The following is a 20,043-nucleotide window of genomic DNA, read 5'->3' on the forward strand; positions in this document are numbered from 1 at the left end:
CATGATGAGTTGGCCTCCCTAATTACTCAGGGTCTGTCAGTGCTCTGGATTTCAGATTTGGAACTGGTGGAGAGTGTGAAGTCATTGGATCCTCTGCTAGAAAAAATTAAAAAATCCAGAATCTTCGAAACAGAGGACCAATGCATCTGGACTAGTCTGGAAGGACTAAAGGAAATAAAATTAGCAGGTAAGATGTAATTGTGTGTTGTGTTTATTTCACATCAGGTGCAAAACATAAAAATGAATATGACTGAGAAACAAGATATCTCAAATGTTGGATTTAGAGTCACTGGGATTACATTTAAGAGATTGTATGTGACAATTTGATTGTTCCATTTTGCACCAAATTTAAATCTATTACCCTGCTGATCATTCACCATATCACCTGTGATAGTTTCATTGCACTATACCGTTTATAAATTAAAGTCATTAGTCAGCAACAAAAACTTGGTATTTTTTATTTTTATTTTATTTATTGTATTTGTACCCCACATTTTCCCACCTTTTTGCAGGCTCAATGTGGCTTACAGAGTATAGATATGATAACGTTGTTACATGATTTAAAAACAGTCAATCTTAAGCAGAGGTGAGAGGATTTAGATGGAAGGTGTTAGGTAAGGTCGTGTGAGAGGTGTTCTTTGGTGTACTTGGGTGGTTTAAGGAATGATTTGTTTCATTGAGGGTGACTTTTGTAGGCTTTGTTGAAGAGATGTGTTTTCAAAGCTTTGCGAAAGCTGGTTAGATTGGTCATGGTTTTCAGGGCCATGGGTAGTGCGTTCCAAGACTGTGTGCTTTTGTACGCAAAGGTAGTAGCATAAGCCTGTTTGTATTTCATTCCTTTACAGCTGGGAAAGTTCAGATTGAGGAATTTGCGGGCCGATCTTTTGGCACTTCTGGGCAGTAAGTCCACTAGGTTTAACATATAGAGTGGGGCATCTGAAAGGGCCATGGGACAGAAAATCAAGGCCCAAAGGCAAGATTTGTCAACCTTTCCATTTTAGGAGGGAGCCTCACTTTAATGGACACAATCTAGTGCCTCCTTTCTACAACTGCCTTTTATATAAAAAATATTCCAGTGGAAGAATAAAAAACTTTTTCTTCATTTCCCAATTCTTCTTAGGAGCATTCAAGTAAGGAGATTTCTAAACAAAGAGCAATTGAGAGTGAATATAAAGAAAAAGGAATTTATTAGGTTACCACAGAGTACATTGACTGGACACTAGAGAATGACACGGGGACAAAATTTGTCTCCGTCCCAGCAGGCCCTGTCTCCATCCCCACCCCGTGGGCTCTCTCTTCATCTGCAGAAGCCTTGAACACATGATTTTACATTTAAATCTTTTTATTAAAGTATAAAAAGGAATATGCTGTGCAACTGTTGTGTATAAATTACAAATAGAGAACAATAATAATGAGCAGCTATAATAACCCTCCTTCCTACCACCACCCTCTACCCTTCCAACCTCAACAATAGATGATTCCTACTACACCAAGGAATCCTAATTCACTGTTAAAATGTCCAGGGGTATAAAATACTACCTGTTCTATATGCCCTAGAAGGGAAAAATATGCCCTATAAAGCACTGTTATGGTTTTTAAATCTGTGGATAAATAAGAAGTCATCAACACTCTCAGGATTCAATCTAGCGCTCCTGTCTTCCACAGTCCTTCCTGGAATAGAAGTTGTCTTCTTAGAAGATGTGCTGGTAGCAGGATGTACAGGATTCCCCCATGCAAATTTTACTAGTTGTGGTCAGTATGTTTGCTTGTTTTTCCAAAAAATCAAAATATCTTTGTAGGCATCACTTAAACATAAACAGTCCAGTTCATTAACAGGCTTCAAAGTAGAAAATGACACAGGGACAAAGTTTGTCCCCTGTCCCCATCCCGGAGGCTCTGTGCCCATCCCCGCCCTGTCCCCGTGGGATCTGTCCCCATCCCCGCCCCTGTGGGATCTCTCCACGCCCCGTCCCCATCCCTGCGGTTCCCCGTCCCCATGTCATTCTCTACTGGAAACACATCTTTTCTTCCTTACCATTCTGCTTTTTCCTTCTCTCACTTTCATCTGGGAAAGGGCAATGCTGGAAGGATTTCCCAGGTTTTTTTTTTCTTTCATCAAACTACGGGCCCTGTTTACTAAGCCGTGCAGGCACGTTGTTTTTAGCGCATGCTAAAAATTAGCAAGTGCTAACACTAAAGACGCCCATAGGAATACAAGGGTGTCTCTAGCATTAGTTAGTGCGTGCTAAAAATGCTTGCGAATCTTAGTAAACAGGGCCCTATATTTCATGTCAATTCATTCTGCTGGGTTCTTTTTTTAGATCTGCTAATGAAACACAATGATTTTATGCTGCAGTCCAGCAGAAATCACCCCATTGAACAATATTGCAATGCAATTACACACATTTTACTATCCACTAGCCTGTTGTCCGGAGTCATTGCAAGCCTAGCCAAAATAATGACACTTGTTTAAATTAAAACTAGGGTTGCATTTTGGAGTCCCTCAAAAGCAAAGGAAGCCACTTTCTGGAATCAAGAAAGAATTGTGGGCCGTTTGAGCTCCAAATATGATGATTAGTTGCATTCACAGTTAGAAATTAAAACTCTACTACCCAGTTCATGATTTCACATATCTGTGCCTCTGTCTCTATTATTTACAATGCCACATACAGTGGGGGAAATAAGTATTTGATCCCTTGCTGATTTTGTAAGTTTGCCCACTGACAAAGACATGAGCAGCCCATAATTGAAGGGTAGGTTATTGGTAACAGTGAGAGATAGCACATCACAAATTAAATCCGGAAAATCACATTGTGGAAAGTATATGAATTTATTTGCATTCTGCAGAGGGAAATAAGTATTTGATCCCCCACCAACCAGTAAGAGATCTGGCCCCTACAGACCAGGTAGATGCTCCAAATCAACTCGTTACCTGCATGACAGACAGCTGTCGGCAATGGTCACCTGTATGAAAGACACCTGTCCACAGACTCAGTGAATCAGTCAGACTCTAACCTCTACAAAATGGCCGAGAGCAAGGAGCTGTCTAAGGATGTCAGGGACAAGATCATACACCTGCACAAGGCTGGAATGGGCTACAAAACCATCAGTAAGACGCTGGGCGAGAAGGAGACAACTGTTGGTGCCATAGTAAGAAAATGGAAGAAGTACAAAATGACTGTCAATCGACAAAGATCTGGGGCTCCACGCAAAATCTCACCTCGTGGGGTATCCTTGATCATGAGGAAGGTTAGAAATCAGCCTACAACTACAAGGGGGGAACTTGTCAATGATCTCAAGGCAGCTGGGACCACTGTCACCACGAAAACCATTGGTAACACATTACGACATAACGGATTGCAATCCTGCAGTGCCCGCAAGGTCCCCCTGCTCCGGAAGGCACATGTGACGGCCCGTCTGAAGTTTGCCAGTGAACACCTGGATGATGCCGAGAGTGATTGGGAGAAGGTGCTGTGGTCAGATGAGACAAAAATTGAGCTCTTTGGCATGAACTCAACTCGCCGTGTTTGGAGGAAGAGAAATGCTGCCTATGACCCAAAGAACACCGTCCCCACTGTCAAGCATGGAGGTGGAAATGTTATGTTTTGGGGGTGTTTCTCTGCTAAGGGCACAGGACTACTTCACCGCATCAATGGGAGAATGGATGGGGCCATGTACCGTACAATTCTGAGTGACAACCTCCTTCCCTCCGCCAGGGCCTTAAAAATGGGTCGTGGCTGGGTCTTCCAGCACGACAATGACCCAAAACATACAGCCAAGGCAACAAAGGAGTGGCTCAGGAAGAAGCACATTAGGGTCATGGAGTGGCCTAGCCAGTCACCAGACCTTAATCCCATTGAAAACTTATGGAGGGAGCTGAAGCTGCGAGTTGCCAAGCGACAGCCCAGAACTCTTAATGATTTAGAGATGATCTGCAAAGAGGAGTGGACCAAAATTCCTCCTGACATGTGTGCAAACCTCATCATCAACTACAGAAGACGTCTGACCGCTGTGCTTGCCAACAAGGGTTTTGCCACCAAGTATTAGGTCTTGTTTGCCAGAGGGATTAAATACTTATTTCCCTCTGCAGAATGCAAATAAATTCATATACTTTCCACAATGTGATTTTCCGGATTTAATTTGTGATGTGCTATCTCTCACTGTTACCAATAACCTACCCTTCAATTATCGGCTGCTCATGTCTTTGTCAGTGGGCAAACTTACAAAATCAGCAAGGGATCAAATACTTATTTCCCCCACTGTATATAAGCTGAAAAACCCGTTATTTGAGAAACCATTAAAAAAAATGTCCAGAAGTGTTACCTATATTTCTCTAATTGTAGAACATGTAAGCACTGTTTAGAAAACTGAAACACAATGGTACAATAAACTACCTACCAAGATGATGAGTTCAACATCACAACCAGCTGCTTTCACGATGGCCAATGATGCCAAAAGCCCAAAGTCAATCCAAAACAGTCACAACTCTGCTCATTTATATAACTTGTAGTTGTGCAATCTATGAGTTATCAAAACATCTTTTTGTACCCCCCAAAACTTTTTTTTTCTGGGTGTACAATTATGTAGGCAGTTCATAGTGTTTATACCTCTTCAATGCTGTCGTATCTACCCAATGAAAATATGTACTATGTTTTTACCCACTTATTCCAGCTACACTGATAACCTAAGTAGGCTCTATTCACTACTGACTTCTGCTGCAGACAGCAGACATAAAATAGGAGAAAGTTTTTCATGAATAAGGTCACACATAATGAATCCAACAATGTCAAAAGATAAAAAGGAAAAAATATTGAGAAAGATTTTAGAAATTCTTTAATTTATAGAAACATAGCCATTTTCTACTTTTAAAAGGATGAAGGTATACGATTAAGAAAATACATAAGAACGCTCAATAGCGGAAGAGAGGCTTCATAATCCATGTGACGTTCAGCCTCCTATATAGCACATTTTTGTCTATATGACAGTACGTTATTATAACTCTTTTCCCTAACCATACATTTATATTCATCTGTCTTTAAATCTATACAAGACACAGATGGGAAATAGGGCTAGCTTACATATCTATTGTAGTTTTGATACAAATAATGTTTTTAAAAATTCTTAAATAATTCTTTTTGGAAATATTCACTTTTACTTTGGGGAGTGTTCAACATCTGGTCAACATAATACCCTGAAATATAGTAGTAGGAGATGCTACAGATTCCTCTGTACCCTTTTAAATTAATGCACTTAATAGTGGGTTCACAAGTATCTAATAATGCACTTTTGCCAAACTGGCCTTATTTTTCTTAAATAAACCCTACTAGAACTATCATGATTTATCAAAGCTGCATCTTTCATATTCAAATCTTCTCAGGTTTTATTCAAGCAGGATATTTCCATATTATATATTAAGGACATATATCACCAGTCCACCAACAAAGTACAACCATTAAAAAAAAAAAGAGAAGTATTTCTTAAAATTAATATCTGAATGAAGAGAAAAAGAAAACTAAAAAAAACACACAAAGAACTACTACTACTACTACTTAGCATTTCTATAGCGCTGCCAGGGTTACGCAGCGCTGTACAAGTTTAACATGGGGAAGGACCGTCCCTGCTCAAAAGAGCTTACAATCTAAAGGTTACGAACTATGTAGTCAGTGTAGATATCATGAGTGGGGAAGGTGGTTATGCGCCAAAAGCAAGGGAGAAGAGATGGGCTTTGAGTAAGGACTTGAAGATGGGCAGGGAAGGCGCATGACGTATGGGCTTGGGAAGGCTGTTCCAGGCATATGGTGATGCGAGGCAGAAGGGGCGGAGTCTGGAGTTAGTGGTGGTGGAGAAGGGTACAGATAGGAGTGATTTGTCCTGAGAGCGGAGGTTACGGATGGGAACATTCGGGGAGAGGAGTGTAGAGAGGTACTGGGGGGCTGCAGCTTGAGTGCATTTGAAGGTTAAAAGGAGAAGCTTGAACTGTATACGGTAGCGGATCGGGAGCCAGTGAAGTTACTTGAGGAGAGGGGTGATATGAGAGTATCGGTTCACGTGGTAGATAAGACGTGCGGCAGAATTTTGGACAGATTGAAGGGGGGATAGATGGTTAAGCGGGAGGCCAGTGAGATGAAGGTTGCAATAGTCAAGACAAGAGGTGACGAGCGAGTAGACGATGAAAGAAGATGCACTGAATAAATCCCTCATGCAGAGAATGCATTAATTTCCCCAGTTCCTGTAGAAAACCTTGCCAACTAATTTACATCAAACTACATTCATCTTACACCATAGTCAAGTATTGGTTTACTTTTATAAGATGTTTTATAAATGTCATGAAGATACAACATAAAAACATCACAAGAAAGAAAAAAATTATTCTGCCATTTTGCATCGGAAGGAAAAAAAAATCCAACAGAAGCAAAGAACATGGCTATTAACCACAGGTCATTTCCAAAATCAATTAATAACCTATCTTGCAATGAACCAGAGATTAAACACTACAAAGTCTACATCTTTAGGGTACACAAAAGAGGAATCTTAGAATAAGAATTTACATGTGACTTGCTTACAGTAACAATGATGTCACAAAGTACACCTAGGAATGTCAGTATCCTAAAACGCTAAACATTCCAGTTTCCAATCAATGTTGTCTTGATAGGAATTAATTCCAGATGGAAAAAATGCTGCTTTCAATTCATAACATAAGTCAAATGGATTAACATCCACAAGAGGTTACAAGTACAACCTTCCTTAGATAAGAAGAAAGCAAATTAAGAACTTAGGGGTCAATATTCAACTGCTGACAGTGAGCGTTTTGCTCACCACCAACGGAGTTATTCCTGGATATTCAAAGTTGGGCCCTGTTCGGTTATATTTGAGCCTGCTAACACATAGCCACTTAAGTCACTATTCAGCCCTTAAGCAGCCATGGGCTAGCGCATAAAGAAAGAACGGACTTTTATGCACAAACATGGCTCCTTAATATCAGCACTTAAGCGGCCAAGCACTGACTCCAGGCTCGGAATGCCCATAACATAGCCGGCTTTGAGTTAGGAATTAATCGCGAAATTCAGCTGCACTTAGCCAGTTAAGTGCCTCTGAAAGTCAGTGGCTAGCCTCGACCAAGAGATTTAGCTGGTCAGTGGCTGGCTAAATCGCTTTAAATATTGGCCGGTTGATTTTTAGGTGAAATAATGAGTGGTTAGACTGGGAATATATGTCTATGCTGTATAAGATATGAGCTTTGTATACCATAAGAGTTTGTATTATTTGTAGTAAATTTTAGGCATGGTGTTCCCATTTATCTTTTGATTCCTTGTTGATGTTAAGTGCTAAGCTAGAAATACAAAATCAAAAAGGCTAGTTTGTGCCACTCCCTTTTCTATAAATTAGAGAATGGGCTGGCTTTTGCTGTCTAATACTGATCAATAAAATGGCCTTTGTCCCAATATATTATTTTAGTGAATAGGAAAACATTAGAAGCCTTCAGTAGGGTTTCATTTGGTCTTTCACTATGAAGCCTGTGGATAGTTTTTCATTCCTATGTCAGCCATTGACGTTTCTAGACAAAGGGAAAATACAAAGTGGCATGCTAAAGTATAAAAGATAATCATCTATACTATGTCCCAAACATCAAATGATTTCATATATATAGAATGCTTCTTATATCAGTTAATTTCCTTCAATAGCATAACTCTCTGTGATGAACAGAATTCATTCCATCTATCAACTTCATTTAAACAAAATTTTCTTTACTTTATTCGGGGATCATCAGATGCTCCTGCTGCTCTCACCATATGAATGCAGTGTTCAAACAATTGAAAAATGGTTGAGGCACAAATCCTCATTGATCAACCCGTTAAATTTTTCCTTATGCTTCTAATATTTCAATCGACTTTTTTTTTTTCAAGACAAATCCTTTTATAGTTTTCTCAGTTTTGATTACAGAATCGTAGCAGCACTTATCTTTGAGTCGGCAGCATTTTTAAACAACAGGAGAACCTCCACCAACATGGCCAGGTTTCGAATATCTTCCTCAGGGAAGAGGTTCTCTAAAAAACAAAAATCAATTATATAATCCCCAAAATTGCACTTTACTTATTTCTTCAGTGTAGTAAACATTCTACATTATATCTTGTTCATTACTTACAGCACCAGAGTAGTCATGCTCCCGTAACAGTTTAGAAAAAATGGCCGCGGCTTGTCGGCACAAGTATCTGATTAATATAGTACACAGCTGTTCACAAACTCAGTGTTTTGATTGGATCATGAAAACTATCTATCATCCAATCAAACCAAAGACCACCAGTCCAGTTCAGCGTTAAGTCCTGCAGGATATAAGGTATTTAATTGAAATATCCACTGTTCTTTAAAATTTAAGAGTTCTGTCATATCACCACCCTTCCATCCGATGGTAGATCAAGCCGGTCAGCGTGTGCTCGACTAGATGAGCACAAATCTAGAATTAAAAATCAAGTGCTGACGGCATCATTAGTGCAACATTGGATAGATTGTCAACATTTTCTTACTGACATCAAATGGAGTATTCTGGATCACATACAGTTGGGATGGGAGGGTGGTGATATGACAGAACTCTTAAATTTTAAAGAACAGTGGATATTTCAATGAAATACCTTATATCCTGCAGGATTGAACCCAGAACTGGACTGGTGGTCTTTGGTTTGATTGGATGATAGATAGTTTTCATGATCCAATCAAAACACTGAGTTTGTGAACAGCTGTGTACTATATTAATCAGATACTTGTGCCGACAAACCGCGGCCATTTTTTCTAAACTGTTACGGGAGCATGACTACTCTGGTGCTGTAAGCAATGAACAAGATATAATGTAGAAAGTTTACTACACTGAAGAAATAAGTGCAATTTTGGGGATTATACAATTGATTTTTGTTTTTTAGAGAACCTCTTCCCTGAGGAAGATATTCGAAACTTGGCCATGTTGGTGGAGGTTCTCCTGTTGTTTAAAAATGCTGCCGACTCAAAGATAAGTGCTGCTACGATTCTGTAATCAAAATTGAGAAAACTATAAAAGGATTTGTCTTGAAAAAAAAAGTCGATTGAAATATTAGAAGCATAAGGAAAAATTTAACGGGTTGATCAATGAGGATTTGTGCCTCAACCATTTTTCAATTGTTTGAACACTGCATTCATATGGTGAGAGCAGCAGGAGCATCTGATGATCCCCGAAAAAAGGAAAGAAGATTTTGTTTAAATGAAGTTGATAGATGGAATGAATTCTGTTCATCACAGAGAGTTATGCTATTGAAGGAAATTAACTGATATAAGAAGCATTCTATATATATGAAATCATTTGATGTTTGGGACATAGTATAGATGATTATATTTGAGAAGTCCCCACACATAAAATAGTGGTCAGTCTAATTGAAAGTATAAAGGATAACAATCCTCCACTCACAAACATCAAAATTCCCCGACGTCCTCAGTGAATTTAGATCCTTTGGTTGAGGCTTCTGTATTGGCCCCAGACAAACATTACAATGGCACATTTTTTTAAGATTGATGTATTCTACTAGGAAAGAAAACTGTTCTTAGCACAGACACTCCCAAGAGCTCAAACATGGTCCTTGTCAACCAAAAGCATCAGAGTAAAAACTTGTGTTATACAAAAAGGGAAATCAAGGAGGATGCTATCAAGTGTCATTGAAAAGTCCAATACCTTCCGAACAATGCACCAGGAAGGTCCACTAAGTGCTTCTGCCACCATGACTGGACATGTTAGATCTTTTCTGTTGCTTCACTGATCAACATGAACACAGTCATCAAAGGCAGCAGACTTAATTTGATGTGGGAGGAAAATTGGGAAGCATTTTAGGCTTATAAAAAATTAATTAAGAACCAATAAAATTAGCAATGGTTGTAATTTTGTGTATTACTTCACATTTGCATCATTTGATGCTACACTTTGATTAAGTAGTTCAAAATACCAATTTCCTCTTAAAGCCCTATATTACCTCATTTGGAAGCTAGCCCACCTACTAGATACAGAATCGGTTGATCATAAATGCGAGACCTTTATATCTGAATAACCCTTTGGTGCACGATGTTAACAGTAGCTACATTAATATAAGAACATAAAACAAAACAGATGCAAGCAATGGCTGCACCTGGCAATTTCTGCCCAAAATTTCATAATTTTTTTTAATAAAGTTAATGCACACATTATGACATCACATCAAAAATCTGATACATATTTACAAGGCACCAATCCTTTCTCTCTTTTACACAGATGGAGAAACACTAGAAAGCAGATCAAGACCCAAAAGCTGTTGTACCAGTGTACATAAGTACAGTTCATGAATGTTTGGCCTGGGAAGATGAAAATCATCAAGATCCTCCATTAGATAAAGAAACTGTAAACATTTTATAGCTGCCATCAGGATTGGTATTTTGTGCAAAAATTTATAATTATTACTGTATCTGAGGAATCAAATTGCCCAAAACATATAAAATACTTTAAGAAGTTGTTCCTTTGTATGATACATAAAAAAAGGGTAAAACAAAACAGAGAAAACTAAAAACAGCAACAAAAATATGATGTTGTATCAGGATAGAAGAAAGACATGCTACTTCAGTGACAATGGAAGCTCCTTTAACACAACGGAACTGCAGTGTCTTTCTCTGGGATGGATCCTATAATTTAAGGCCTAATAAATAAGGCTTGCCATGTTCAATGAAGTGTGGAAATCTGAAGTCTCAAAATAAATGCATATTGGCATCATGTTTAAGCACCAGTATTAAAGGTGAGTGGAGTCTTCCACACAATTTGCTTGGTAGATCTTCTGGTAGAATCCCTGCAGTAGAAGGCCATTTTTAAAATTCCATTTTCCCCTTTAAAACTGTCCTGAAATTCATATTTATCAATAGTTCCAACCCATGAGATGGCTGACCCTGGCCTTTTCTGTCATTTTGCGGACCCGGCCTGACCTAGAAGTACCAAGGTTCAGGGGATCCTCTATGTGCACCAAGTTATCATTATCGGAATCATCATTGTACAATACAGTTCTCCGGCCCTGGTTTCTCGTTTTAATTCGAGGTTGCTTCCTAAACCGTGCAACAAAGTCACTCTCATCTTCGTCATCTGTAATCCGTGCACGCTTTATACCAGGACCCCTGCAGGCTTCCACAGCATAGCCACCTCCTCTCCCTTTCCACCTGCCCCTCCCTCGTCCTCTCCCTCGCCCCCTTCCCCTGCCCCTTCCCCGCCCTCTCCCTCGTCCTCTTCCACTTTCAATTTTTCGTTTTGTTTTGGGTTTTGTCCGCACTGCTTTACTGTAGTCATGATCACCATCAAAGTAGTCCTGATCTGACCTAGTGTTTGATTCAGAATCTGAACTAGATCTGGATTCGGATTCACTCTTAGAGCTCAGACTGGATCTTGTATTCCCACTTTCTGAGGACGAAGGTGATTGTGGTTTTTCTTTCAATTCCTTTGCGTTCACCTGTTTTTCACTCCCCTGTTCTTCTCCTAGACTTTCATTTTCTTCTGAAACATTCAGCAACCTTCTCTTTCCATTTGCAGGGATTTCCTCAGCACCATTTGTAAGAGGTCCATTGGCGTACTCTGCTGAGATGGGGAAAAAAAAAACAAGAGATTAAATTATTTGATAGTCTTAATAATAAAAATATGTTATCATTCCTGTCACAAGAAATCCAGTTCCAGAAACCTATTTAGCATAAACTATGATATTCTACAGAAAAAGGACTTTCATACAGACCATTTTTCATCGTTACTGTTAAATTATTTTCACTTATCCTTTTTATTTGAAGTCTTTGTAACACATACCTCACCTACGTATTACGGAATCTTTAATAACAGAAAGAATGTTTCAATTGATACTATGTATACAGAATTTTAATGCCGTTTCCAAGTCCAATCAGAAGGAAACCTTGATAATGAGCTCATGAGAACTGCCACATTTTCAAATTCGTGTCTCATCTCCCTTAAGCTTGGGTAGTACACCTTAATTAACCGATCTGTTGAACTACACTCCTTATTAGTAGCCCTACATTCCTTTCTTTTCTTTGAAACTATCTTTATTTTTAAAGTACCAGTTAATGTTGACAAATCGTTTTTCGCTGAGATATAGGGAAAATAGCAAACATGACATTAGTGATAAGCACTATTTAGAAGCACTTTTTTTTTTTTACCCTACCAACTTCCTGCTGCACAATGTGGGAATCCAAAAATAACATAACAATCCCCTATCCAGTGGTAAACCAATATCAAAGCTCAACAAAACCATGGAAAATATAGTCAAACTAATATGTGAAAATGGAGAAACCCTCTGATGAATGACTCACCCATGCCACGGTCTTCAAAGTTATAACCGTTAATCAGGTGGATTTTTTAAAAATTATCTTTCATAGGGCAAATTCCAACAAAATGTGCTTAAAGTTTATTGCTCTAATGTATCTTTCACATTCAATGAGTGTAAAACTATATATATGTATAAATGTACTTATCTTCCACCACTACTCTTGCAGCAAATTTTTAAGCTTCATCAGCAACTCCAAATCGCTCCCCTTCAATGCCCGATGCTACAGGTTTCATCTCAACAATTTCCTCAGGGACTTGGGTGAGCTTTATACTTCTACGATCCTTCTCCTTGGAGTCTTACAAGTACCCACGCAACAGGGATATTATGCTTCTTGCATTGCTAATGATGTGGCCAAACAGCACTGCTTTCAGTGTTTTCCATCTTAGTACCACATCATACCGACAGGGTTATGAATTCACACATTTCTCTGAACAGCAACTCTACAAAAGCTTTCCTGCTTAAAAGCAAGTCATTCAGTCTCCATGTAGTGGTTTGTCTAATATACTCTTCCACTTGCATCTCCAAAGTAACTGGATAGTGATCAGAGAAGTGACAGGATAAGATCTCACTCTCAATAATAGATTCTGGAGCTAGGAAAGCAAGGAAAAAGTACAGTTTGGTGCTGGGGAGAAACTTATTCTAAATGTCCTCTACTCCCAGACCCTACATCAAATCAAGTAGGGCCCTTGACTCCCCTTTCCTCCCTTCCGGGGAGCTGTTACATTAATCCCTCATAGAACCCCTCCCTCTCTGCATTAGGTCCATACATGCTCGATAGCACAAATTCTACACCATTCAGAGCAAAATGCAACAACATGCATCTTCCCTTAGCATCCATCACGCTCTTGTGGATCTGCAGGGATAGGGATTTGTGAATCAAAACACAACAGTCCCAAACTTTTAGAATTATGGTAAGCAGCAGCCACCTGGCCAACCCAATTCCTTATGTCTAAGCCTAGTAAGAGAGTCTCCTGCAACAGTACTAATTAGGCCTTTTTTTTTCTTAAAGTACTGCAACAACCTTGAAGATTTGATTGGGCTGACTACTCCCCTCACGTTAAGGGTAACCACATACACTTTCAATCCTGGCATTCCAACCCCATGCAAGACGTATGTGTAAGCCAATCACACTCTGCTTTCCTCTATGATTCAACTTAGCTACGCCATGATGCTCTGCAGATTATCCCTTTTGTAACTTTCTCCTCCTGTTGTGAAACATTTTGCAAACTCATAATCCTCCTTCCAACTTGATCCTCCACATCCTCTCAACACCTCTAGTCCCCCCTCCACCCATCTGCCCCAAGCTGTTTCCCTGTTATCACTGCTACCCCCCCCCCCCCCCCCCCAAACCAGGAAAACAGGACACTGGCCACCTCCCTATGAGAATGAGACGCCCCCAGTTGGAACTCCAGGTTGGGACCCATTGTGCTCATTCTCCATTAAACCACCTCTGCCTGCCCCACTCCCCCTTTGTCAAACTAACCATGAACTTCCCCCTCCCCTTTACCAAATACCCACCAATAAACTCCCAACCTCCTCCCCCTCCCCATGTTGCTCCAAAGTCCATTTTCAAAGTCCCAAAAGTCACAGATTCAAAACTTCCACTGGTCATCCTCTCCCAGGCCCTGCAACCATGTACTGCTCCCGGTGTACAGCTATTCCTGCCCCTCTCCTTACTGCACAGTCTCTGATGATGACGCCAGCAAGAAACTCTTCACAGCCACTGCAGAGTCAAAGATGTGAGGACTGTCATTAAACTGACCATGCAGTTTAGCACAATACAGCAGTGCATAGCTCAATCCCTTGTTAACGTCAGCAAAGCTCTCCCACTGCTTTTGTAGTTCCGTAGAGAAATCATGACAAAATTTCTTCTCACCCATTCACCTGGCCACATTCATAATCATATGCTTGTCTCTGAAATTGTGTCTCCTCCCTTCTCTCACTCAAGGATGCCCAACACATGCAAGTTGTTCCGGTGTCCGTAGTTTTCCATGTCATCCTGTTTTACCATCATATGGCCACCTTCTTCTCCAGTGTCCATGCTGGTTCATTGCAATGGCAAGGGCATCCTCCACCAAGCTGACCCGGCCTTGAACATCATCAAATCTTATCGATATGTTCCTTCACCACTGTCACCAGTTCCTCGATGTTGCCCACCACTGCTGCAAACTTATAATCAATGGTTGCCATGAGTCGGCCAGTCCTTCCATGACTCCACCACTTCCAATTCCAACATTCGTGCCTACCTCCTTGGACGAGTCAGTCTTGTCACCTATCTTCCTTGTGATTTGTTTCACTCTCAGTGGTTGCTCTCCCTAGAGCACCACACTTGAGACTGCTTTTGCCACTTTCTTTGGCAACAAGTTCAGAACTTAACTATTTGACAAGTACAAATGTATTTTCTCTGATTTTTTAAAAATGCAGCAAGTAACTTCATGGCATGTCCCTCACTCTTTGTACTTTCTGAAAAAGTAAACAGTCGATTTGCGTTTACCCATTCCACCCTACTCAGGATTTTATACATCTCTATCATACCTCCCCCTCAGGTGTCTCTTCTGCAAGCTGAAAAGCCCTAACCTCTCTAGCTTTTCTTCCTGTGGTCAGCCCAAAGATCAAGAGCTGGATTTGAAAGTTAACTCAGATCTCCTAACAGTGGCCCGTTGGACTGAGGTCAACCCTCTAGATACACTCTGAAAGCAGAAGAAATTTGAGAAACACGTCTAACGAAGTTGTTAAAATGCTTTTGCTCACATTTCAACTTGCCTTTCTTTTGAAATTTTTCGGCGTTTTTGAAGGATTCCCTCCCTGCCCCCTCCTAAGGTCTTGCACTGGCATGTTTCCTTCTCCGTTTCTGATTAGTGAATCAAATATAGGGACGAGCGCTCTTCTCACCCTTCCCCTTTAGCTATTTTCCATAATGCAAAAGTATCTGTATGGTTACAAACACTTTACAAAAAAGTACAATACCTACATTTACACAAAATTCTAAAACTGTTCTTAGAGGTAATTTTCTGCTAAATGAGAAACAGGCATGTGAGAGAACTGGCATAATAAGGAGCTTATTTTTTTTTCCAAACAAAATGCACGGCATGCTACCTAATTGTTGACTTTTATTCAGATTTGAATGGTCTTTTTTTCCTGGCAAAGTCAACAATTAGGTAGCATGCCGTGCATTTTGTTTGGAAAAAAAAAATAAGCTCCTTAAAAACCTATATCTAAAATAATTCTTGAAGCTGATCCAGTTTTACTAGCAGCTAAACCGATTAATAGCTAGAATTATTAATGTACACTGCCATGTTAACATACATTATTAGTAACTGGGTCCCACCACATGAAATGAGATCTATGGTAAACTAACACACAGCCTCAGCCTACAGCAGCACATGTTAGTCATTAGCTTCAAATAGTCTGAAAGGGAAGTGATTACCTTTCACCGGTGTACTTCTGCTCCTGGAGTTTCTAGCACTTACTGGATCAGTGCTTTGTTCACTTCTGTTCTGTGCATTGGAACCAGATGATGATGGCTGGTTATCCATGTCTTCATCATTGACTGACCCACAACGCTCTTCAGTAGTATCCGAAACTAAGAATATAAAGCAGCAACGTTAGGAAATGTAAATTTTCAAGGTTTGGAAACATGGGTGAAAGACAGAAAAAAGCCTATTAAAGAACTGGTGTACCATAGCTGCTAGCCTTCATATCACACATTAAACTTGATGATGGTGATGAACTTTTAAATTAATTTAACTTTCCATTCAACTGGGTGGCAGGTTGACCACCTGGTACTATTTCTTAAAAGCAACACCTTAAAATGCACATCACTGGACAAGGTTTTTATATACAACACTCTCGCGTTAAAGAAAATGTAAAGCCAAATAACTTTCTTGTAGTTTAGTGATTTAATCCAATTTTGTGTGTTCTGGAATTGTGTCCCAATTCATGCTCACATATGTTTCTCTGTAGTCTATTAATTCAAACATTTTTTGATTAAGCAAATGATGCATAAACTCTATCCTGTCCAGTTGCAGCCTATGTAACTCAAATCTACAAGTTTTCAAGTGTGCTAAAAGGTCCGCAGTGGGCCACTGGTGCTGTTTCCTCTCCAAATCTACTAACTGGGCATGAAGACGAAGCTCGAGCTGCTCCCTAGCTCTCTTTCTCCACGCACTCCATTGAAACAAATGCCCTCTCACCACTGCTTTCACAGCATCCCACAACGTACCATCAGTAACAGTTTCACTATTGTTACAGTCTAAAAAAAGAGTGTACAACCACCCAAATATCATCACAAATCTCCGGATCACCCAGTAGGTGCTTGTTAAGCCTCCAAAAAGTTTGGCGTCTCTCTCCATAAGTACATAAGCACTGCCACGCTGGGAAAAGACCAAAGGTCCATCAAGACCAGCACTCTGTCTCCGACAGCGGCCAATCCAGGCCCCAAGAACCTGGCAAAAACCCAAAATGTAATAATGATAAATGGATTTTCTTTCAGGAATCTGTCCAGACCCCCTTTAAACTCAGCAAGGCCAGCTGCCGTCACTATCTTCTCTGGCAATGAGTTCCAGAGTCTAACTACACGCTGAGCCCCCAGTTCAAACCAAACAGGAGCATGGTCTGAGATGTGTATGCTGTCAATGTGTGAATCCGCAACTTGACCCCATAAACTTCTGTTACACTACATTACATTTGTGTGTGTATACGTATCCTGAGTATGGGAACAGAAGAAGTAAGTTTGCTGACCTGCATGTTGTAAACACCAAACATCCAAGAGATCAAACATTTTAACCAGGTGAAATAGTTGCTTCTGGGACAGCAGAACCAGCTCTAGATCCTCCCGTCAAATGATTCCCAGTTGCCCCCCAGAGTTAAATTGAAGTCCCCTCCGAAAAGCACAGTACCCTGAAACAAATCAGAAAGGGCCTCTTGCAGGGAACAAAAGAAACCCCTTGCCCCATATTGGGTGCAAATATTATTAATCAGCGTATAATGGTGACCCCCGCAACCATACTCCAATCGCTAAACTTTGCCCCAGAAGGTTCTTATAAATTCCTTCCTGAACAAAGGGAGTGCCCCATCTAATGTAGAGTGCTAGTCCACCCCATTTCTCCCCTGAGGGATCAAAATGAGTAAAGCAATCTGAATAAGCTTTAGATTGCAAGAGATGTTGGACACAATTCCGTATATGTGTTTCTTGTAACATAACCACATCCCACCTGAGACTATGTAATTTGCGAAAAACAATACTACATTTCCCTGGATTATTCATACCATTGACATTTCATGTACCCACCTGAAAACCCTGCCCCTTAATTCCACCCAAGTGTCCTCCCTTTCCCACTCTCCCCCCCAATATTCCCCTTCCGTACCCCATCAGATCCCAATGGTAGCTGGCTCTGATCCGCAGCAGCCAGCTATAAGTAGAGGAAGAAACACATCACCAGGCCACTTAAACCACCCTCATATTATCACACCCAGCTCCCAAACAGCCCAACTATACCTCCCAAAAAAATTGCCCCCCTTAACCTGAAGCCACATAAACCATACATACAATCAAACCACACTCACACAGCAGTCAAAACCATGGCCAAACACATCAGAAACAATAACAAAATTAACAACAGAGCTTCAAAAGAGCTGGAATCCAGATCCCTGGGTTCCCCTATGATCAGGAACAAAATGAGAATCCAGAAATTCCAGATCCATTGAGTCACGTAGCAGGAGATCTCCCCGTAGATGATTCATCCTTCCAGCTCTCCTGCTTAGGGCACACTGACTGCCAAGCATGATTGTTGCGGCTCCCACTGGGAGATATGGACCGGTAAATCAGTGCAGCCCAGCTCTGCAAGGGCCTCCCACTCTTCAGTAATGGTAGTTTAGCCCCCCCACCCAGTCACCAACAAGTCAAAAGGATGTAGCCAGCGATATCTTAATCCAGCCACTGTAGATATTTTGTGATCTTGCACATTTCCCTACGCTTTACAAGGGTACTCCGTGCTAAGTCATGCAAAATCACTATCTGGCAATTATCCCACTTCATTTCTCCCATAGCATGAGCTTTGCGCCAGATTCGTTCTTTAACTCCATAATCATGAAAGCAGACTATTATATCCCTTGGAGTCTTATCTCTTTGAGGCCCCAGGCTCCTATGGGCTCTATCCAGAACCACCAAACAAGTGTTTTGTTCTGTAGTGTCACTATTAGGCCCCTGCAGTAACATCTCACAAATGTCTAACAACTTGCAGGCAATTGCGATAATTTTCATCTTTGGTAAGTCTAAGGTTGCAGCGCCTGGAGCGATTGTCTAAGTTCTCCAATGCTAGTTGTAACTCCTGGCACAATTTAGTTTCGCATTGAAATTCCGATTCAAGTGATTACATTGTGTCATCAATACCATCAAGCTGACCTTCAGCCTGTTCGATTCTGTTTCCAATGTCTCACATATCAGTTTTCAGGTCAGCTACCACAGCTTTAATATCAGCCTGCACTGCCAATAATTCTGCTTTAACGTCCTTAAACCAACTGGTTATTGTGTGGGTAGAATTTTCATCTTTGCAAGGAGGTCTCCGCGTGGCTCTCTGTATGAGTCAGAGTCTGCCAGTGCCATTTGCCGGCGGGGATTGCAACCCTCTGCGATGCGGGCTGAGTCTCTCCACCATGCTCCAACACAAATTTGAATTTTTCATTTCTTACATATCAACATGATGCTCAAAAATTAACTCTACGAAGAAGAGAAGGGCAAAATCCTCTGGGGAGCTGGGAAATATAGCTTTTATCAAAGGTCCTGATGGAGCTTCCCATAACCCAGCAGTGACGTCACTTCCTCCCACTATCCAGCATCTTAAGGGAGACAGCAACTCCCACAACCAGGACCAGCCCAACCATTAGGTAAGATTAGGTGATCTAGGGCAGCATCTTTGAAGGGGGGTAGCAAACAGCAACTGCAGTCAAGGCAAAGCAATGATCTTCTAAACAAATGTGCTTGGTGGTGTGGAGATAGGAACAAATTCTAAATACAAATGCTTCCACTCAATACAAAACTACAATAGTAATGGGGGAAAAGCCTCAAAGAGCTTCCAGATCAAATATCCATCTGTCGGAGCTAAAATAGACCAACTAGTCTTCTCTTCATCATAGGCAAAAACCCCTTATGTGCGGCCCCAAAAATTCTTAATGGACCGCAATTGTCTGGTAAATTCTATTAATAATAGATTTTTTTGAAATAAAGAATTTTTATGAAAATAACGTATTAATTTCTAGAACATACTCAATGTATAATGCAATACACTTAGCTTATTGCTTGGCGTTCAATATTACTGCTGCTTCATGCTGCGCTGTTCCCTGCTTTGTTACCCTGAGCTCAATGATCTTGACAGCCACACAGACTCAAAAGAACTATCAGCCTGTACTTTTATGCACAGGGAGAGTGGGACTTTCCAAATAATACTTTTACCCAGGTAAATGGCTGTTGGAAACTGTCCTCCTTAGGTATATACTAAAATACTTATCAGGAGACTTTTTCCATATATAGAAAGATGCCCCTTAGAGGTAGTACCGCAAGACTACTGCTAAGGGTAATGGTAGCCATTTTGTAGCCCAGCTGTGAGCTTGGCAAAAAAAAAGGGGACTGGTCCTGCCTGGCCACCACAGATCACCATAGACGTTTCCCAGGTTGGTCCCGGGGGGGGACAGC

General features: G+C 40.6%; 1 protein-coding gene across 2 annotated transcripts in view; it reads right to left on the reverse strand.

The window, feature by feature from the left end:
* Positions 1-7,973: 7,973 nt before the first annotated feature.
* The window catches only part of BRWD3 (bromodomain and WD repeat domain containing 3), a 195,306-nt gene continuing 183,236 nt past the window's right edge, over positions 7,974-20,043 (reverse strand). Inside the window, exons 39-40 of one of the 2 annotated variants that reach the window (XM_030209053.1) lie at positions 15,781-15,936; positions 7,974-11,596 (exon numbers count right to left, since the gene is read on the reverse strand). In XM_030209053.1, the coding sequence (XP_030064913.1) occupies positions 10,893-11,596; positions 15,781-15,936 (860 nt within the window). In that variant the 3' untranslated portion in view covers positions 7,974-10,892. Of the gene's footprint in view, positions 11,600-15,780; positions 15,937-20,043 lie in introns of both variants that reach the window. The other variant, XM_030209052.1, reaches the window with a different exon arrangement.

The sequence above is a fragment of the Microcaecilia unicolor genome, chromosome 7 (genome assembly GCF_901765095.1).
Source record: "Microcaecilia unicolor chromosome 7, aMicUni1.1, whole genome shotgun sequence".
NCBI classification, from domain to species: domain Eukaryota; kingdom Metazoa; phylum Chordata; class Amphibia; order Gymnophiona; family Siphonopidae; genus Microcaecilia; species Microcaecilia unicolor.